The following is a 22689-nucleotide window of genomic DNA, read 5'->3' as shown; positions in this document are numbered from 1 at the left end:
CAAGCACCTTCCACCAGACCAGCGTGGCCAAAGCATGTGTGGTGAGGGGCGGTGACTACTCCCTCAGCGTCACTGGGGTCCGTCTGCTCCCTCCTGCTGCCCCACTGGGCACTTCTACCTCAGTGTCCCTGGGATCCCCGGCAAAGAGCATACTCACAGCTCCCACAAGGAGAAGGCCATGTTCACGGGAGTATCTGCTTGGACCCTGTGCTGTGGTCTTCCTCAACATGCCTTTTTAACATTAAAAAGGACAAGTTCATATAAAACCCAGATTTTCTCATTTCCAGAGAAACTCAACTCTGAGGCACCATTTGCCTCTTTTTTGTCCCCTATTCTGTCAACTCGGTGGTCGTCAGAGCAAAGAATGGGAAAACTGTCAACTCCTCTGTGGTCTTTCCACCTCTGCTGAGGGAACCTGACTCAAACCCTGGCCTTCGGGAGAACAGAAGAAACAACAGCTCAGACCTTTGTTGGCCCGACTGGGGACCTGGCACCTGGCGCCTGGGTCCTCCTGTAAATGGGAGGCAGCTGTGAAGGACTCAGAGGACTGTGCACGATGAAACCAGGCTGCTTAACACATACTGCTGCCCTCGAGACTCTGTGGATCAATGGGAAGCAATTTTTTTCTTCTAATCCTTCAGGCAGAGCTAGATAGGTTTCGCTCCACCCAAAACAAACAAAAACAAAAAAAACAAAAAAAAAAAAAAAAAAAAAACCACAAAAGTCCCCAGAGGGTGAAAGAACACAAGCTGTTGGGTGGATGGCCAGTGATCCAGGTGATCCACCTAAGGCCAGGGGCAGGTGGGCATCAAGGCCCTGGATGCCTCCCCAGATGAAACTGCCCCCGCTGCTGGGTGGGCTCTGGTGGGAGGCAGAAGCATCCCTGAAACAAACTCCAGGCTTCTCCAGGCTCACAGGAAACCTGCTGCCTCTTTCTTCAGACAGAAGCAAACGACCAGTCGCAGAGCAGGCAGTGGACTCATGGGAGGGTAAGGGCGTATGAGTGTGTGTGAAGAAGAGATAACAAAGATGAGAGGGGAGACAGGTGAAGGAGTTGATGAGACTGAGCTGGCCACTCAGAAGCCGCACGGTTCCCCTGCAGGGGACTTTCCTGGGAGGCTCCCCAAGAACCAATAGTCAAACTGCTCCAGACTTTACATAAGCTGACCTGCAGAAGGCTTTTCTTAGAGGGCCAGGCAACTTCTCTGTGCACTGACCGCTCCGCTCCCAAACCTGGCTTTGTCCTGAGACGTGGCAGCATCTGAAGACTTCTGGTGTGAGCACTCATGGAACTCACAGCGACAGGAAGGTACAAAGGTGCTCACGTTTACCCAAACGGAAGGCCCATTGGGGTCTCCCATGGCATCTGAAGCCCCCTGCCCACCAGTGTAGGCCTAGAAGCTAAGTGGACCTGGCTCGGCAAACAGGTTGGACAGACACATTTATCTTCTGAACACCTCTGGGTTCCATTGGAAAGGTCAGGGTAACAAGAAGATGAGATGGTCATTATTGTCATGAACCAAAACCCTCAAGCAAGGGCTTACATGGTTAAAGGGTGAATATTTTACCCTTGTGACCTCACAACCCTATGTGAGCTGGGCTCCTGTTGTCCCCTTCTACAGATGAGGACACTGGTAGGCTCCAGGAAATGCCATAGCGCTTCCATAATGACACAAGAAAGTGCAACACAATTTACCCCAACTCGGACCTCAAGACCTCCAGGAAGGTCTCAGTGGAGCAAAAGTGGATCCTAACATTCCGAGGGCTTCTGAGATGTTGCTCCCTCACCTTCTGAAAATAAATCAACTCCACTGATCTGAAACTTCCTGTGTTTCTTCCTTTACTGGTCCCACAAGAGCAGACTGCCCAGGACACCTATCAGGGCTCCCCCACCTGCAAGGTGAGCTATTCTGGAAGGAAAACCAGCCCTGATTCAACAGTTACCGTGGAAGGTGCTCCAGGGAAACCAGAGAGGTGGCAGTTAGTCTGTGGCATTTTTCTCCTTGAAACAAAGCATTTCAACCTGCTGTTGGGGCTGCACCACAGTATACAGAAAACAGAAACTTCAGGAGAGCCCAGGACTTCCAAGAGGAACACATTCTGAGTTCTTTCCTTCAGGAATGTGAGAGGCTAGGTCCTTCTGGAAGGCAAAGCATTGCAAGCAGAGTCGCTACAGAATCGTCCTCAATGGTACTTAGTACAACTTGGATGTATCACCTATTTTGAATTTCAGCATTAACAACCCAGGATGAAATGTTCACCAGCAAGTGGGAAGGGGCACGTATATCTGGACATCACTTCTGGCTTTTTCCTGTTTTCTATCGTTATCATTTTCCCTTTTCTGTACGGCAAATGAAATCCAAGAGTTAGCAAGTCTTCTCACGTGCAATGACATGGGTAAAAGCTGGCCAGCAGGGACACTTGCACATGTCCCTTGAACCCTTAGTTGAGGTGCACCTGTGCATCGAATGGGGACTCGGGTCCTGTCTTGTCTATGCTGGAGGCAGGTGTCTGCTCTCCTTTGCAGCAAAGGGCCCAGGCAAGGCCACGACAGGATGGGTGATGGCAGACAGCTGCCTGTTCTCAGCAGTCAGCTCTGAGACCAGGTGTTAGTGAATGTCTATGGTTTTGACAATCACTTCTAAATGACAAAGGATTCATGGCAATATCGGTGTGCTGAGAGGTTTCTGGGACCTCAGAGTCTGTGTTATCCACTTGCAAACTGACCCTCCCTTTTTTATATTTGTATTTTGAGACAGGGTCTCAGTAAGTTGCTTTAGGTCTTGCTAAATTGCTGAGACTGACTTCAAACTTGTTATCCTCCTGCTTCAGCCTCCCAAGTCACAGGACTACAAGCTTGCACCACCACGGCCAGCCTAAATCCTCCCTTTAAATCGCAAAGGAATCCTGGATGCAGCAAACTCCTCCAAACCTCCTGCTGCTTAGGAAGCCATAAAGTTGTACCTTCCAGATTCCCAAAGGACTTGCCATTAGCAGTGGTAAGCATGGTCAGCAGAGGGTCTCCTGCTACCAGAGTCCTCAGGGCTGGCTCTGCTGCCAATTGCACTGCCCATGGGCTTTGTCTTTCCTAGGCAGCCTGGATCCAAGGGGCTGAGGGAGGTGGGGGCACAAAGTCTCCATTTTGCCCAGTGAAGGCAACTCTTGGCAGGGCATTATTTGCTCCAGAAGATTGAGGCTTCAGCAGGCCCACCTGGACTTCTCTTCCTTTTGCTATCACAGAGCTTCAAATACCTCGCATCCCAAACTCCATCTCAGCATTGTGACCAGAAGACCCGACCCAGGGCACACTCCGGCCCAGGCTTGCCTCTTTTGCTAGAATCCTCCAAGCCAACTGTGACACTTCCAGGTACAGAGAGGACATTTAGAGCCCTCACAAACAGGGCAAGCACCAGAAACCAATTCTACAAATTTAGAAAGTCCTAGAAGAACAATATAGATAGTTAAGAAGAACTCTAATTGAAGAACAATATAGATAGTTAAGAAGAACTCTACTCTGACCATGAAATTTGAGTCCATAAATACTACCCTGTGAAAAGGGAGATCAGTATATGATACTGGCCACAGCACTGTCTACTCTGCCAGGAGGAGACAGAGCTAAGTGACAGCTGAATCAATCCTCAAACCTCTCACAACATAGCACTCTCGCAACCAAGTCCAACACAGATCCACCTTTTCTTGGAGGCAGCAAATGAGATGGTGTCTATTTGCCATTTTGAAACCTTATTGTTCCTTTATTATTGCTATTTTTATTTTCACTTCTGCTTTGATATGAATGTATGTGTCCCCCTAAAATTCATAAGTTGAGATCCTAGTCACCAAGTGAGGGTATGAGGAGGATGAGGAGGTGGCCGAGCAACCCCAGTGAGCTGACTCACCCCTTCAGCCACGGGAGGACACAGGGAGGGGTGCAGTCTATGGAAAAGTCAGGGAACCAGATGGCACCTGATCTTGCACTTCCCAGCCTCCAGAACCGTGAGAAAGAAGTTTCTGTTGATTGTAAGTCATCTAGTTTATAGTACTTCATTGTAGCAGCCTAGACACACAAAGACAATTCCCTTCCCCTTAAATGGCAAATTAACAAGGAAAGTTTGGAAGTTTTTGTGATATTCGATATTGTAAATTGGGTAAACCTTTCTCACCTCTGAAGAGACAAATTTAAATACCTTTCTAGTTCTGCTCCTTTTGAGGTCTGACAAAGGTAGAGAATCAGCTGTTACTAGGCAACACTACTTAAGATAAGGGTGCACCTGCCTGGACTATATATTTATATACATAAATTCCTAGTGGGGAGTCCACACTGGGGGCTCCCCTGAACATGGTGACCTTTCAACTGGATTATCCCATGGTGCATAGGCTTCTAAAATAAGGTGGATCCCCTGCACACTGATGTTAGACTCACTCCTTTGCACTTGAGATACCTCTTGGGGGGCCAAAGAACACTGGTTTGGGGCCAGCTGTGCAGAGGTGAGAAGGCCCACACCCACTAAAGGGCATGACTTGATGCTGCCCTGCTGGCCTTTGCTCATCCTGTCCCCCTCTTCTCAGCAGACAGAGAGCCCTGGTTGACATGTACATCTCAAGTTTTAGTGGAGCCTCAGAAGAAGACGCCTGGCAGGTAATGCTCAGTTACTTAGTGAACATCCAGGATCACAGAAAGCGCCTGAAGTCCAGAAAAATGTAAATTCATGGAAAGATTTTGGAGAAAAGGATGGAGTTCCGTCTCTGGTTGATTATAGTTAATTTATTAGAAGGAAGAAAGAAAGGATGAATGAAGGGAAGAAGGGTAAATCTTGAAGACCAAAACCACTTAGTTTGATGCAGAGAAATGCTAAATGAAAGTGCGCATGCATGGAAACCATAATGATCTGGAGTTATACACAGCATTTTTGATGACACCAAATTTTAATTGCTACACATTTCCATTGCTAAGAAGTCCACTATAATTTCAAACTTATGGCTTCATGCAATGCTATGTAGGTCATGACTGGAGCTAGCCATTGACAGAGTATCAAGCAGAGAGAAGTGAAGGACATCAAGAGCATGCAGAGAACTACACGGGACACACATGCACTTCCAGACTTTTCTTTACCTTGTCATAACAGGATTGTGAACACCATATAAATGATCTTTATGATAACCATTATTACCATTTTCCATACTGTAACAAAAATAAATACACCAAAAAACACCATGTTATCTCTAAGATGAAGTGTTTGCATCATGGAGAACAAAGACAATGGAATGGTCATGAAAGGTTTGTGACAATTTGTTAAATCTGCAGAGAGGGCACAGGGGTATATTTACATTTTATGCCCTTCAAAACCCAAAGATGGAAACGACTTCCTTACGGCTTAGTAATTTTAACACGTAAAACGTGCATTCATTCAACAAGTATTTCTTGAGCACCTTCTCTGTGCCAGGCCCCTTTTTAAGAGGTGTCACAATTTATTTTTACCAAGATGTATCTGTTATTTTTATGTAATTTAAAGATGCTGTGAATGTAACTTCAAAATCTATCATAGGATAATAAAAAACCTCCCACATCCCATGTATGAATATAATTTTTTTTAAAAGGCTTACTTTTTCATGGGTACAGTTTCAACACTATAAAATACAAAAAAGGAGAGACAACATTATTTATTTTCTTGTGACTGTTTTGGCTCTACAGCTTCATCCCCCACATTTGGACTCCCATACGGATGTTAATAGGGCACATTCCAGAGAGAGACAGGTTGAGAAGATGAGTGAAATGAAAGCGAAACACACAAGATCACCAGACACACAGCCAAGGGCGGACTGCAGAATGGAGAGGAAAGTAGTAAATCAGTTATCATAAAGTAAAATGCCAAGTCCCCGGCAGAGAACGGCTGCAAAGGAGAAATGAGAAAGGAAGCTGAGATTAATTAAGAGGGAAAAGGTAGAACAGGCATTGAAACATTGGTAAACACAACCCAGGACTTACTAAAAAAAAAAAAAAGCCAGCTGCAGTCATCTGAGCTCACACTTTGCAGCTCATTGAAGACAGCACTACACAGACAATGACCCGCCTTGGACAACACCTGTACTTACTCTTCATACACATCCTCCGAGTCCATTCGGCGGTAGTACTTGGCCAGCTTTACAGCGATAATTAAAGCCGGAAGTAGAAGGAAAGTAGCTTTTCCTATGCCAAACCAAAACAAATTCTGGAGAGGAAAAAATGAAAGTTCAAATTAAAATTTAAAAATTAGATGCTCGAAGATGGGAAAATAACTGTTGCTTGGGGAAAATACGTGTCTTGCAATTTTTAAAAATGAACTTTCATTTTGTTCTTTAAAATCATCTGTGAACCTAACACAAACAAGCCGTTGTCTGAAGGGCTACATGTTATAGTCCAGTTTGTCTTTCTGAAAACTTTGCACAGATCCTATCATTAGATTTATTTGGCAAAAGATGAACAGAAGCAGCCAGCAGCGAAGCCGGGGTTTTACCTAGGACACTTCAGAACAACTCCAAGCCTCGTGCTCCCTGGGCTGCCCCAGCTGTCTAGCTAACAGGATGGCAGACGCCAGGTCTGAGTCCAGATCCCTTCTATGCAATATGAGGATGACTGATGAAACTTTCTGGCTTTGTTCTGCCTCTGAGCAGCGGAGATGCAGCAGCCTCAGCCCATAACACGATCGTATCAACAAGACAAAAGCAAAGCTAAGCACATGCCAGGGTCGCCAGGAAAGTACCATGTTTAATTTAACCCACCCTGACGGTTGACCAGAGGCTGAGTTCAACTACGTTTTCTTTAAAAAGCAAAATTAAAGTATTTAAAAAAAAAAAAAAAAGTTGCCAATATTTGTAAGTCGGATCTCTCACATAATCCTGAATTTACGTCTTTTCTTGAAAAATCTGAGGTACCATTTCATACCCTGGACCCTTGTGCCTTGAAGAGCAGCGTCTGTCCCCATTTGGGCACAGATCATGTCACCTTTGCAGGGTGACATCCCAAATCCCTCAACCTTACTAAATAAAGCAGCAACAGCTAACTGCAGTCAGTATAAGCCTGTGGTTCACACAGGCTGGTCCCACTTCTGGCCAGCATCCTTGGTCGGCCTTTTAAGTCAGCAAATTCCAGGCTCCTGTGGAAGTTCAAGTCTGAGCCCTGCCTCATGATAATGCTGCAGGACCACCAGAGCAACTCCCCCAGCCACCATGAGGCAGAAGGCAGCTGGGACACCAGCCACCGCCAGCCTGTCCCAGTCTGGCCAGGCATGTCTGCTTTGCTCCTGGCTGAGTTTGCTGCTGTATCTTGGTGGCACATCTCTGGCCTCCAATTTCCAGTAGATGTGTTCGCCCTTCTCTCCATGTTCTTTCATTCAAAGATTTCTGTTTTCAATCTCGTTTAGAGAGGCTTTAGAGTTTTCTGACAGCCACATCCTTTCCCTGGGAGCCTCCTCAATCCTCTGAGGGATGATCAAGACACTAAAGAGACATGGCGGCTAACCTGTGTCTATTTTGTGGGCACAGTGTGATGCCCAGAGCTCTTCCTTGCTCCAAACCACCAGCTGCAAAGATCCAGCCTGTTACCCACCCCCAGCAGCCAACAGACCTCTCGTCTACCTGCCCCAATTATTTGCAGAGAGGCAACTAGAAGCTGGGTGATTTACCTGGTTGGTGATGGGAGGTGGAAAATGGACCAGGGAGAGGTCAATTCAGCATCAAGCAGGTGAACTTGCCTAATGAGGACTTCACAGAAGCCAAACACAGGGCAGACCGGAAAGAAGGTGCAAAGGGAAGTGAGCAGTCAGGAAGCTCTGGCCTAAGTGCACCGAGCAGATGGACTTGAGAGCAGGGAACAGGCAAATGAAGAGTGAGAGAAATATAGAACTACTGAGCCAGAGTTCACACCCTGGGCCAGTGAGGGGCACAGCAGCGCCCTCTGTTGGGCAGTTCAGTCTAGTGTGTGCTGCAGAGGCGGGATCATGGAGGTATGCACTCATGTGTAATTCAACAGCAATTATGTTTCTCAGGAAAAGCATAGAATTCCGTGGGAATGTGGAAGAGGGATCCTGTATGTTTGGAAGATCAGAAAAATCCTTCTGGAAAGTAGATACATTTGAGCTGGGACCAGAAGACCTAACAACAAATGATAGTTAACAGTTACAGAGTGTGTTACCGCTTCAGGGCTTTACACGTAAGGTCGTTGCTTTAGGGCTTTACATGTAAGGTCGTTGAACCATCAAAACAGCTCCATTTAGGTGATGAAGCTCAGAAAATGTTAATAGTTTTTCAAAGTCAGAGCTCAGAAAGTGTAGAAGTGGAATTTGAGTTCAGAGTCTATGTCCTCAACCATTGTTACCAGGTATAGCCCAATGGGTAGTGGGGGGTGGGGAGAAGAGAGAAAGAGAGAGGGAGAGTGTCTCCAGACCAGAGACTGGGCATGTGCAAAGGCCCTGAGGTGGGGAACTTTGAAGAAGTGAAAGGAAATGAACATGTTTGAAGCACAGTGAGAATGGTAGAAATCCATACATAATGAGGCCTGGGTGGGCAGTACCCCATCTTGCAGGGCTAGCCTATTCTCTGAAGGGCACTGGCCTTCATGGTAGCAAGGGGAAACCTCTACAGCACTCTGAGCAGAAGCCGCAAGAGGATCGACCACGGACAGAGTCAGTGCACGTTGAGGAGTGAACAGCGCCAAGCAATGCATCTGATAAACCGAAACTCACCACCCCAGTGGTCACATGTCAAAGGACTTCTAAAACAAAAATGAAGCCTGGATGTCAGCACTGGGGTTGTGCAGAAAGTTGCGCTAAGAATCTTCTAGTATTAGCAAGGACTCCTCCTTTCCGATTGTTCCCAACAAGAGGAGTCTTTGTCACGAGTGTCTCCCAACTTTAAGGGTAATTTTAGTAAGAAAGGAGGACCTGTATGCAGGACTTTGACTGTTTTAGTCTTCTAGGTATCATAACATGATGACCTAAATTCTAGATTTTAGGATTTCAGTTCTAAACCAAAACAAACCCAAGCAGAAAACTAATATTAACAAATATTACTGTGTCCATTTCAATGGGGGGGGGGCAATCAAGATGGTGGGTTTAACACATGTGCTTTTGGAAGATGGAGATCTCACCAGAGGGTCTACAACGAAGCCACACAGAATCACTTTAATGGCAGAATCCATGGCGGTGGCCACGGGCTTGCAGGACACCATCTTCTCAGTGACCTATGGGGTAAGGGACATGGGAAAACTCTGAGCCAGCAGCTCACCAAACACCACAACAATCAGATCATTTTCTGTTGATCCATCTCACAGAAGGATCTGCCTTCCCCAGGGACGCAGAGCTGACATGTAACTTGCACTAACGAGTCCCACAGGGTGCAGAACCCTGCTCTCCCTGAGCCTCGGTTTCCGGTTTCCTCAAATGCTATTTGGAACCAGGAGACCCACCCTTCAGGGTCGCCGTGAGAACTTCAAGGGCACACAACGCACAGCCCGCACAGTGCTTTAGCCTAAATTGTGAATCTGACCCCTTTGTTATGTGATGAAGGACGTGAGAAGCAAATGGGGACCCCATGTGACAATGTGTGCCCAGGGACAAGAGGGGAGCTGGGAGGGGAAGGAGCTCCCACCTGGGGAGCTGGTCTCAGAGGTCCTGGTCCCCACACTTCAAAGCCCCCCTACTTCACTTTGGTGGAGTCACCGGTAATTCAATTTTATTTTCACCTGAGACAATGACCCTCTTAAGGTGTGACCCACACCACGTATGCTCACAGAAGGTCGACTACTTACAGCCAGCTCCACCCACTGGAGGTAGTGTTCAAAATATCCCAGTATTGTTCTCCCATACTTCTTAGTTTCCTGGGAAGAAACTCAAGATTAGTAATGTCACTAAAATGATGAGAACATACTCAAACACTTAATTATGGGAAGCTCACAGGCCCATTGATTGGTTTGTTTTAAAAAAGAAAACTCACTTCCACAATAATGGAGGAAATATTGTTTGTTATGAAGTGCTGAACAGATTCCAAAGCATACAGGATCTTGGTCACTTTGCCCTGGAAAACACAGCAGTAATTAGAAGGAGATCAAGTGACAGGGGCTTTAATCAGACAAACTGAAGACCAATTCGAGTGCAGGTGTCCCTGGGAACATTGATTCCAAGAGCCCCTCGGACACCAGGTTCACAGATCAAGTCCTTCGTATAAAATGGCACATAACTTACACGTATCATACTCTCCCATATTTACTTTAAGTCATCTGTAAACTACTTATAGTACCTGATGCAATGTAAATGCTATGCAAATAATCATTATTGCGTAGGGAACAAAGAGAAGAGAAGGAGCCTGTGTACATTCAGTATAAAGGCCATTATTTTCGGTTCTGTGGTTGGCTGGACCTGCAGATACAGACCCCATGGACATGGACAGTCAATGGTACTGGTGCCTCAGTCCAATGCCACCATGACCTGGCCTGGCCACCTGAGGGCAGGGGAAGGACAAGAGCCCAGAGCAAGCATTTGGGGGCCAGTGCTAGAAGGGGGCCTTCACAGGACTCCCTTTTTGGAGAACTCACAGCAAGGTGGACAGGAGGGTGCTGCTGGCCACCATTCTCAGAAGAGGTGGCTGATGGCTTCAAGAGCACCAAGCTGAGCACTTACTCGGGTGTGAGGGTTTGCCTGCACTGTCATTCAGAGACAGCACTGTGGCCAACCTACATGATAGCTTGGTGCAAGTCAGAAAAAGGGCTCCTTTGCCCAAGGTGCTGGGGGACACAGCCTGAGGAATGGGGCACGACTGAGTCCTGGCCCCACTCGCTCCCTGGGCTGGGCCCCATGCATGCAACCCAAACCACACGTGCTGCTGCACCCAAGGGAGCAATCAGCGCGTAGCCAGCAGGATGTCGCCAGGGTCCCTGGGCAAGGGATGAACCATGATGAAATGGCCCCCGTGGTTAGAGGGGGAGGGACGGTCCTGGAGCAGAGTAACCTACACGTCTTCAGAGAAAGGGAGTCCTGGTACTGGTCCACTGAGAAAAGTGTAGGAAGGAACACTGAGCTCTTGGGGCAGCCGAGCTGGTCAACAAGGAGATATTTTCTGAGTTGCTTGTTGGCACTATAACAGCCATGGAGCCCATTTCTGCTGTGGTAATGTCTGTGGTCAGGGAGCCCTGGCAGTAAGCTGGCAACTGGTCCAGATGATTGACGCCTTCCCCGGCACGACTTCCCAGGGCTTAGAATTGGCCCTCCGAATTCACAGATTTTGCATTTGGGGATTCAACTAATCTTTTTCTTTGGAAAAAAGTATACTGAACGTGTATAAGATTTTTTTTCCTTATTATTATTCCCTAGATATCACAATATAACGACTATCTATATAGCATTTGCTCTGAGTATTTTAAGTGGTCTAGAGATGACTTAAAGTATATGTGATGTGCAGAGGTTATAGACAGATATTATGCCATTTTATGCAACAGACTTCAGCCCTCATGGGTTCTGATATCCATGGAGGGTCCTGGAACCAACCCTTCCCCCACTGAGGGACAACCATGCTTCTCTTCCCTGACCATCATGATCACTGGTGAGGCCATGTGACTTGCTTTGGCCAGGGGAACACAGGCAAAGTGGAGTGTGCTGGTCCTAAGCAATGTCTTAAAACACAACCTGTGTCCTTGTCATTCCCCAAACTCACGTACCCCTGAGAGCACGTGAGGTGGCCAAGACTGTTCCTTCAGGCTGGCTCTCTAAGTGGGGAGATAAGTAGAGCAGCCGGTGGGTGGCCCAGCAGTGACAGAATGTGGAAGAAGTCGCTGACCCTTGATGCTGGTTTGTGAGGCAGCAATAGCTCTGTGAAAGCAACCCGTGTTACCTTCTAAGTTTCTAAATGGATGTCACCCATGAAGTCAGCCTGCTAGGCAGGGGGTGGGGGGTGGGGTGTCAGCATTTACAGAAGAACTTGTAGTGGGGACATGGTAGGAAAATCCAGTTGGGCATTTAAAATGGGTACATCACTAAGACTTTCTCTAAAATTTAAGTACTTGTAAAAATCAATGTCTCTGAAATTCTATGCACAATATTTAATAACAAAACCCTATGACAGAAAAACAAGATAAATCTTACTGACAGTCCCTTGCTCGTGTGTTTAAGTATCTTGATCTTTTGTTGTAGGTTGTTCTGGTGAAAAAACAGAAAATATTATAAAACTATTAAACAAAGGAGCAAGAACACATGGCTCATGTCTTCCCTGCACCCCCAACAAGACAGCCATCAATCTGATCTTACACTGCAAAGCCTTCATTCTAGAAAAACCAACGGGCACAAGTAACGATGTGTACCTTCCAGGCGTTTGGGGTAAGAATCAGGATAACTGTTGAAGAGCTTGGAAGGGCCACGAATCACATGCAAGGTGCCCATGAAACCCCTTTGAACTGGTTTGATCCAAGTGGAAGGCTTTCAAACAACCTGCCTGACAGCGTGGCATTCCTGAACAGTTAGGTCAGGGGTGGCAAGCTTAACCTACAAGGGCTGGAGCGTAAATACTTCGGGCTTTGTGGGCCACGGCCTGTCCAGGTACTCCACTTTGTCCTTAGAGCCAACAGCAGACACAGACAGTTTGTAAATAAGTGGGCACCACTGTGTTCCAATGAAACTGTGTTTACACAAACCAGGAGCTGGCCGGATTTGGCCCACAGGCTATAGTGTGCTCACCTCCGTATCTTTTTGTGGACAAGTCAGCCTCTGAAAAGGGGTCCTGTCTGCTAGAAGAGAAGCTCCTTTAAGGACAATGAAAAGCAGATTTGTTCTGGGTCTGAACAGGGATAGCAGACCACGGAGATGCCCGTGGCACACAGGTAAGTCAGCTCGGTAGGAGGGCTCCCCGTGGAGTTAGGGAGTCAGACAGGGGAAAAGAAGAGGGAGACAGAGACAGAGACAGAGGGAAAACCCCATCAGGAAGGTTCAGATGTCAGAGGGCGTGGACATAACTCGCTTCTCCAGACTTGATCAACTAACCCAGGAACTAAGTCCTCTGAGGTCAGAGGTCCAACATCACCAACCAGGGCGTAGCGACGCAGGAATCATTCTCCCCATGCTAACTTCTCATTTTGTAAAATTCTATTTTTAGATGGGGAAACTGAGGCACTATCACGTTTTGGAGAGGCAGGTGCAGGTCTTCCTGGCTCCCTAGTCCTTGTTCTTCCTCTGCTACAATCCTGCCTTGATGGTCTCAAGCAAGAAGGCCAGGTGGGAAGGGATGGGAGCAAGGGGAAAGGCAGCAATGGCCGTCAAGATGGCGACAGAGTGGAGAGGACGCGGGAAGAAAAGCACCGAGCCTCACTTTCAAGGCTTTCTAGGCGGAGTTTAGAGAAAAAGAACAAGAGGATATGTGATGAGTGAGTCCAGAGCAAAACGGTCGGTGCCATACCAGATGCCCAGCCTGGGAGGGCCTCAGCAGCAATGGAGACCAGAGCAAGGAGCGGGGCCCAGCACAGAGCCAATGTAAGGGCAAAAATGAGCTTGGGGATGGTGCACTTTAAGCTTTGTGCTCCTTAAGCCCAGCTCAATTTCTGAGGCTAAGGCCAGCTGGATGAGACCTCCCTGTAGCCTCGGGCTGGATCTAAGCCAAGGAGGTGCAGCTGATTTTGCTCAGATCACTGGAATACCTTAGGGAGCTGACGGTTACCTCTGTCTGCAACATGGGGACCACTTGCTGCTCATGAATTGCTCTGATAGTTCTTGCATTTGTCTTCATGGACTCTTTTAACTGTCCAGGGGGCTACAAAGAGAAGAGAAGTCAAGATCGACTGCGTCCTTCCAGACCCCGGCAGCTGACACATAAGCACACGGCCCTCCTCGGGCAGTGGAGACCATGGGTGGGCACAAGGGCTGGCTGAAAGGGGCAGCACCAAAACGCCCTGCTTCAGATCAGAGAACCACGGGCTCCCAGCCTGACTCAGGAGCCCTTCCTGAGAGCCAGAGGCTGGGGTCCCTCTCGACTGCCTCAAGAGGCAGAGCCACCGTGGTTTCTGTGTTACAGATGAGGAAACCAAAGTTCAGCTGAGAACTTTATATTGAACCCACGCTTCAGTGGGGTTTGGCCTACTAACTGTAGAAGAATCCCATAAGTACTACTGTCCTCGTTTGCCAGATGGGGAAACCGAGGCACAGAGGGTTGAGATTCCTTGCTCAAGCTTCAACCCTCAGAAAGAAGCTGAGTCAGGGTTTAAACCTGGGTTTTCCCAAGCCCAGGCTCCCATCATCATGGTCTGCTGCTACTTGGAAGGGGCCAGATGAGGCCATGTCGTCACCGACCAGCAGAGGCACGGATGAAGTGGAAGCCGTGGGCCCACTGGCGCCTCTGCCCTCCTCAGTCACTTATTGCTGGTGATGCAGCAAAGCACTCCTGGGGCTTTTCCCATGTCTTCAATTACTATTCCCTGCGCCACGGAAAGGTGACGTGTGTGAGCTTGCAGGTGCATACGCACCTGTGCTCACACGGGGGGTCTGAGGGTGAAAGAGTCCGTGGGGATGAATGTGGGCCCGGGGAACTTTCAGAACATGCAGGTTGCATGGCAATGGCTGCCCAGGGGACTTTCCACGTGCAGGGGCGAGGCGTTCGACAAGGCCGAATTCACTCATTCAGGAGCCTCTGCAGTGGCTTCCTGGCAGGGACACTGACGTTTGACATCCGCACTACTACAGCACTTACCCGGACTATTCGAACTCACCAGATGGTCCGCCTTTGCTTCCAGTTCATAGGAAAATGATAAAAGATTCACTTTCCCAGGGGATTTTTTACTCTACAAAAGAGATTAATAAATTTGCGTTATGGGATTTTTTAAGCCTTAACAACGTCTTATAGGCAACTGATTGAGCATGGGTCTGTGGGCATAAAATACAAAGGAAGGGGAGAAACTTCTCCATAGGTGACACCTGCATTTCCATTTATACACATCATTTCTATTCAACAGTGGAAAAGAAGGAAATGCCGACGCGTGCTAAACCCTGGGCAAACCTCGACAACACACCACGTGCACGAAGCCAGATCCAAAGGCCTGCTCTTGATGATTCCAGTTACACAAAAATACCCAAAACGAGTACATTCACAGAAATGGAACACAGATTGATGGCTGCCAAGTTTGGGGGAACAGGGGGCAACTGCTCATGGGCACAGCAGTTCTTTGGGGGCAATGAAAATGTTTTAGAATGAGATAGAATTAAACGGTGTAACACTGTGAACACACTAAACGTCACCAAGTTTCTCACTTTAAAATTGCAAATTTTATGCTACGCGAATCTCCTCTCACTTAAAAAATACCAAAAAAAAAAAAAAAAAAAGAAAAGAAATATATACATTCGATGCTCTACTTTCTCCCAAAAGATCACACATGCCATGCGGATGATACCTGAGCCAAGTAGGTGCTGTACTCTATTTTGTCGATTCCACTATTAGCGAAGTCCTGAAGGATTTTACTTCCTGCCTCGTCCAGAAGAACAATGCCATTAAGTTTTACATCCATGTTTTCAAATCGACTGTTTATGTTGCCAGTGTGCTGATGAAATAAGCGTTGGAAACCAAGTCGTTACTCTCCAAGAATGTCGAGTACTTAAAATGATTGAAAAGGGCAATAAAACTGTGCAGGAATATGCACATGTATATTTACACATACACATACATACACATGAATATGTGTGTGTGTGTGTGTGTGTGTGTGCGTGTGTGTGATTTGCTGGGATTTCTTCCTCCCCTGCGTCCCTGGCTTCTTCCGTCCGGTGGCAAGCACTCTTCAAGGAGGTAAAGCGCAAAGCAGAGGAAGAGCTCATCTCCCCTTCAGAGACCTCAAAAGGAAGAGGCTGTGTCATAAGAGGGGCCCACGATCTCCCTCAGGGCACCAGGGAGAGAGGAGCTCAAGAAAAGTGACTGGGGGCACAGAAGGTAGAGAGGAGGTGGCTTTTGGACCTCTAGGCTTGACCAACAGGAACGCTGAAAGGGACGGGTCACACAGGCAGTCCAGGCAGGGACCGCCCTGCACCAGAGCTGCGCAGGAGGATGACACCGGAGACATCTTCTGGGAAACGGTGTTTAGTTACTACTTGGGCAAAGGTCATGGGAATGTGGTGGCTGACCTGGGGTTGACCTAGTAGCCCATAGGTAGTTCCAGAAGGCATGAAGTGCCTCAGTGTCCCAGGTGACACTCGCAACTGTTACCCAGCACAGCACAAGGAAAACAGCCCATGGTGTGATGGGCAAAGGGGGAGAGGGCACCTAATTAGGATTTGGTTACAAAATTACATTTTATTTTTGGACAATAAGCAGTATTTAGGGGAGATAATCAAAACAAAATTCATATACAGTTTTTGAAAAAAGTTCTTCACATTTTAAAACTGTCAAGTCATCAGGACCCCATGGTCCCCCTACTGGCCTTCCAGATGCCTCAGGGAGCAAGCTGTAGGACCTGGTGAATGCTTCCCTATGTTCTGCCTGGAATCTGCTCCCATTCTGGAAGCCCAAAAGTAAGAGGATGAGATTTTTCCCTGCACAACTGAGAAGGCCAGAAGAGGCCCCCAGGTACAGGAGAGTGCCATGGTCTGGGCTAACGTGCTGGAGACGGGGGCAGTGGAGACTCTATTGCTTTCTTCAGTCCAGCGTGTGCTGGACTGGCCTTTCTCTGAGTCTTAAGACTCAAGACTGAGGTGTGGACTGAAGCAAAGCAGGAAAGAAAGTCATTCTATCTGGCCTGCTTCCATCCTTTCTTCTTGCCAAGGGCCACCAAAGCTCAGCAGAGTCTCCCCTGCAGTCCTGGGGTCACAGTGTGATTGCAAGGAATAAGAACGGTTTGGCCTGTACTTCCCAATCCTAGGAGCTGTCAGAGAAGGGGTGAGGGTCTTGGAGAACCACTCTCCCTGGGAAGCAACTGGGGGTTGCCCTCATGGGAACCTCTACACTGAGTGAAGTGGAATCTCTCCCTGGGACACATCCTAAATGAGGGCCCTTGGGGGGCTCTTGAATAATCTATAGAAAAACTCAAGCTGCAAGAAAGACAAGTGGTTGGGGGTGTGAAAAATGTTCTGAACTGGATAAAAATGAAGATTATATAACACTGTGAACGGATTAAATGTACCTTTAAAATAGCTTATTTTGTCTTCTGCAGATTCCACAGCAATGTTAACAAAAAGAAAACAACGATTTAGTAAAACAACATGTCAGATCAGAACTGGTTCTAAGGACTCACCTTCTGAATGTCGAGACTATCACTGATGTTGAAGCGGTTCTCGAGTCGAAGTGTGGAGTAAATTCCTCTACTGTTTTTGCAATCGCTACGGGAATAAACACAGAAATCATGACCCAGAAAAGCAGCGTGGCGACCTCTGTCCATATCTGAGGATGAGGGGGGAGGTTGACTGTTTCTTGCTGTGTGAGCTGTGAACTAAGCAGGTTGTGGGTGTCACCCACAGCCAGGCAAATAGCTGGCACCTGCCACACCCGACTTCTTTCCCTCTTTTGTTAGCATCCAAATTCTGGAACAGATACAATAGCACTGATAAATATGTCCTTGCACCTGTCCTTTACACGGTTGCCTGTACTGCTGTGGACAAATCTACAAATTGGGAAGAAATAAATTCTCATTTTAAAAAATACAAAAATGATACTCGCTAGAAAGATGTGCGAAGGTCATCAGGGGCTTCACTAAGAGATTCTATCAAGTCCCTGCCAAGAATATTTCCCCTTCATATTTCCAGGGATGGGCTACATTGACTGAATATATGCTTGGACATCTATTCTAACGGTGAGGATGGTGACGGGGAGGGGCCCACAGACCTCCAGACCTTTGGTGAGGTTTGCCCATAAACCTAATCTGGCCACCTGGGTGAAGCAACCTCACCTCTCCATGCCTCAATCCCACCTCTAATATGGGAAAGTGCTTATCTGACTGAGTTAAGGAGGACAGGGCTGGTTGGATTCATATTCCTATAGCACAGAGGGTCACATCCTGCCCAGGTAGTCGTCTTTGCTACAACAGCTAGTGCCCTGTGCCCCTGAGCTGCAAATCGCCTACATTTCCAGGAGGTGTGATACCAGCTCCAGCCACAAGGTGGTGGTGTTGGAACCCAGAGCTCCACGCACCAACAGAGGTAACAGTGGAGAGTTCTGCAGGAGCCAGTCACAAAGAGCTGCACGCCAGGAAGGATGCTAGGCCTTGCCTCCCAGCCTGGGGATGGTGAGCAGGTTGAACTGTACGCAGAAGCTCCAAGGGGTTGATAATGTCTGCATACAGCTCGATATCGGGAAGACCCTGAGACTCCCTGGGTTAAGCTGAAGACTACAACTGATTAGCAATCTGAGTAGAGGCAGAAAAGGGTGGGTGCATGTGACCTCAGACAGTGGCAGTGCGGAGCTGCTGACATGGAGGCGGGATGTGATCTGTGTGGTTGGGTCATATCACATTCCCAGACACTTGGAGGATGGAATGGGAAGCTGCAAGCAGGGAGAGGAGATAGATTTAAGGAAGATTTAGAAGGTCAATTCAACTCACCTGACTATGACCTTATTGTCTAGGACAGGGTGTCCCCCTCTTTGGAGATACAAAGAGGCCAATGACAAAAAAGTTAAAAAAATAAAAAAGGAGCTGGGTGCAGTGGCACATGACTGTAATCTGAGCTGCTCAGGAGTCTGAAGCATGAGGATCACACGTTCAAAGTCACCCTCAGCAACTTGGCAAGACCTTAAGCAACTTAAGTGAGACCTTGTCTCAAAATTATAAAAGTAAGTAAATAAAAAAGGGCTGGGGATGTTGCTCAGTGGTTAAGCACCTGTGGGTTCAATTCCTGGTACCAAAAAAAAAAAAATTTTTTTTTTGTTATGCAGGAGAATAATCTACAGCACGTCACCACTGTAGCAGGCAGGACCTTAAAGATTCCAGATGGTTTTAAAAGATTAGAGAAACCTGTGTATCAGATAGGAGCTGAAATGTGCTACCAAGCATTCTTAAGTGTCAAAGATGTAAGAATGTGTGCTGATGAATAATCATAAGAACAGGTGTTTTGGTATGTTTTGTTCCGTTTTTGTGGTGCTGGGTATTAATCCCAAGGCCTCGCACACTAGGCAAGGGCTCCCCCACTGAGCCGCACCCCAAGCCTGTTGTCAGGTTCTTATGAAGTGTGGGACACTGTTCTGATCTTACGTATCTCACTGGACCCTAAATGACCCAAGGTGAGATCCCTATTGTCATAATCCCCATTGAACGGAGTATAAGTAGAACTGTCCAGGGTCACAGGCCCCCAGCAGCAGAGACAGGATGGGAGCTTAGGGGGCTGCAGAACCAGCCCTGGACCTGAATGTTATCATCACAGCTCTGATTTGGACACATTCACTGATTCTCACAGGGTCCTGTTAGTGCAACACAGGGTCACCCTATCCAGGGAACCCCAACGACACCTGGAGAGAAGGGCCTTAGACACCACCATCTCCAGGTCTCAAAGTCTTTCAGGGAAGGATTCTCTTTTTTGGCCTCATTTCTATAATCTTGCTATGACCGGAGGACAGCTTAGCTCTGAAATCGGTAAGTCTTATGAGTAAGGTAAAAAGAAATAATTTGAGAGCAGAATTCTCATTCTGGAAAAACAAACATTTTAAATAGCAAAACCTAACAATGCAATTATCGATACCTGTAAATTTGTTCAAAAGTGAGCTCGATATCTGATTTTTTAAGAACCATGCCAGAGACGTAGTATTTCCAGTTCTTATTTAGTAAGTAGGGAGTATCCAAAATCTAGAAAAAAGCATTATAAAACAGTTTTACATTAACATGCATACAAATAATAAAATGAATATTCTGCAAATTCTTTTAAAGGTTTTTTTTTTCCATATCACAATACTTCTCATTAATCTTGAACCTAAAACTAGAAAATAATAGTGTACCTGGAATAAATCAATTGACGACAGGGTAGCATCAATCAGAATCATGGAAATTACTTTGAGAACTCAACTTTATTTAGCAGACACATTAGAAATGAGAATAAAATAGAGTATTTGATTGAGAATAGCCAATATAAAGTCATGAAGCAGGGACCCAGCTTTTCACTACTTCCCTCTGGACACAATGAATGAAGACACACATGCCCTCTGACTCTGGACCACATGTATTTATGTGGTCACATATGCCTGATTAGAACAGAGTGAGAATCCCTTATCTGAAATGTTTGGGACCAGAAAATAGTTTAACATTTCAGATTATTTTCTGATTTTGGAATATCTGCATGTATAAAATGGGGATGGAACACAAGTCTAAACACAGAATTCACTTGCTTCACATACTCCTTATACACAGAGTCTGAGGGTAATTTTATATTCAATATATTCAATAATTTTGTACATGAAAAGTTTCATGGCATAAAATATCCCCCTTGTCAGATTTTGGAAAATTTCAGATTTTGGAGTTTTAGATTAGGAATACTCAATCAGAATAAATGATTTTGAAATATCCTCTACTTTAAAAAAATTACACTTAAGGATTCTACACTGCACAGGAGATAATGAATCCTGATTTGATGTCTTGTTATTTTTTTTATTAAGAAGCCAAATGGAGATAATGTGATCCATCAATCAACTCAATTTAATTTCTCTTGACCAATTGAACTGCCAAAACACCATGACAAGTGACTGCCTTTGTAATTATTTACTGATTTCACCTCACCTGATTTGAGATGGAAAATAAACATGCAATTAAAGAAGGAAATAAAAAGATATTTTAAAAATCAGAATTGGCTCATTCTTTAAAAAAAAAGTCACTCTGGAGAAGAACACTGGGAAGTGTAAGTTAGAGGCCAGACATGTAGAAAAACCTTATTAATAAAGAACGTACAGCTACCAACTGCGCTACTCCTGAGAGTCCACGGAAGCTGGTCTCAGAGGGGAAAAGTGAAAGTCGAATTCCATTCCTGACTGCCCATCATATATCCACCTGGGACAATCCTCTGCCATGAGGTGGACTTTATTAGCCTCTTTCACTTCAAATTTAGGGCCATGAACCACCTGCCTGGATATCTTTGTCACTTGGGAAACTCTACAGTGTCAGAGACCTGCAGAGGGGTGAGCGGGGAGGGAGGAAACTTGGGGTTTATCTCCTGATGGTCTCAGCCTCCTTTGGAAACAACTTCTAAGGAGAATTGTACTCTCAAATATTACAATCCACATTGATGCATAAGTCTTAACTCCTGGAACTGACTTCATTTACAATCAGAAAATGAGAATACTATTATAGTACTATGTACCCATCTCTGTGTGTATATGGGTGTGTGCTTTTTGCTCTTGCAAACAGAATCTCAACTTGTTGAATTAAAAACAAACTATGCAGCCGGGCACGGTGGTGTATGCCTGTAATCCCAGTGGCTAGGGAGGCTGAGGGCGGAGGATCTCAAGTTCAAGGCCAGTCTCAGCAACAGTGAGGCACTAAGCAACTCAGTGAGACCCTGTCTTTAAATAAAATATAAAAAGGGCTGGGGATGTGGTTCAGTGCTTGAGTGCCCGAGTTTAATCCTGGTAAGCCCCCCCCAACAACAACAAAAAAGCAAACTACTCATGTTTTTGCACTGCTCTTGAAGTAACCCATAAGACATGGAGAAACCCAGTGTCCATTCCAGTCTTCCCACAATGAGTAGAAAAGTATATTTACCCGGAATAACTTCTTGTTTGCGTAAGGTTCGCAGACCAGTTTTTCCACATTTACACCAATGACAAAAGAAACAACCACGAGGATCATCACTATCCAGCAAAAAAGGAAACTCAATCCAACCCCACTGGAAAAAAAATGCAAATAAAGTTAGTAATTCTGCAACGAATCAGCCCATATTACCTACCAGTGCTTACTACCTGGTTAATGTTCAAAGTGGACCTGGGGTCCTCAGCATTGTGCAGGTTAAACAGATCAACCCACCCAGGAGTAAAGAGGAACGTGGTCAGCACTGCGGTCTTCGGTCCTTGTAGACTGTGGCCTGCTCGCTGTCTAGCATCATGGGCCAGAACCTGGGCTCTGGAGGCAGTTGAGAACCTATCCTTTCTGCAAAGGATACGGTAGGTTGAGAGACTCTAAGCAGGAAGTGTCCCCTTGAGGGTCTGAAAGGGGCCAACATAGCTCTGCATCCACAGGAATGGTGGAGAATGGCGTCAACAGCAGCTCCAGAGGCCAGGAGGGGTGAACTGAAGGGGCCTGGGAAGAACACAGCCTGGCTGGGAAGGAGAGTGCTCCTAGTGCAGGGTGGAGGATGCCCTGGACAGTGTCAGTCAGAGTGGACTTGCTGGCGTAGAGAAGCCAGTGGATGAAAGAGATGCAGCGTAGGAGGCAGAGGCAGCAAGAAAAGATAAAGGTGGGGAGTGTTCCCAGGGCGGTGGCAGGGAACACTGGGGCACTCGACAGGAAGAGAAGGATGTCGATGATGTTTCCAGTTGCAGAGAAGATGTCGTGAAGAACGTGCATGGAGTTCAGACTTCCGGCTACAGGACACATTAGGAGTCAGCAGCTTAGAGATGATTGTTTATCCCTGGGAAGAGACTTCAACCCAAAGAACAGGCAGTGGAAGGAGAGCCAGAGAGGAGATGGAGGTGTGTCAGAGGACCAGCAAGGACATCAGCTGGGAAAGGAAGGGGAAGGAGTTTGCAGGAGGAAGCAGGCAGCGTTGCCAACACTGCCGGCCCCAGGGTCTGGAA

The 22689-nt window shown here is 46.7% G+C and overlaps 1 protein-coding gene across 6 annotated transcripts in view; it reads right to left on the bottom strand.

Moving 5' to 3' along the window:
* Positions 1-22689, bottom strand: part of PROM1 (prominin 1) — a 113378-nt gene that overhangs the window by 2893 nt on the left and 87796 nt on the right. For 2 of the 6 annotated variants that reach the window (XM_079154793.1, XM_079154794.1), the window contains exons 13-25: positions 21659-21782; positions 19653-19756; positions 17219-17303; positions 15392-15538; positions 14714-14785; positions 13669-13761; positions 12108-12161; positions 9967-10047; positions 9782-9850; positions 9122-9214; positions 6091-6206; positions 5602-5625; positions 5111-5179 (exon numbers count right to left, since the gene is read on the bottom strand). In XM_079154793.1, the coding sequence (XP_079010919.1) occupies positions 5111-5179; positions 5602-5625; positions 6091-6206; positions 9122-9214; positions 9782-9850; positions 9967-10047; positions 12108-12161; positions 13669-13761; positions 14714-14785; positions 15392-15538; positions 17219-17303; positions 19653-19756; positions 21659-21782 (1131 nt within the window). The other 4 variants (XM_079154795.1, XM_079154796.1, XM_079154797.1 and 1 more) reach the window with 4 other exon arrangements.

The sequence above is a fragment of the Sciurus vulgaris genome (assembly GCF_902686455.1).
Source record: "Sciurus vulgaris genome assembly, chromosome: 9".
Classification (NCBI taxonomy): Eukaryota; Metazoa; Chordata; class Mammalia; order Rodentia; family Sciuridae; genus Sciurus; species Sciurus vulgaris.
Note: the sequence above shows the minus strand (reverse complement) of the source record. Positions and strands in the feature narration are given on the sequence as shown.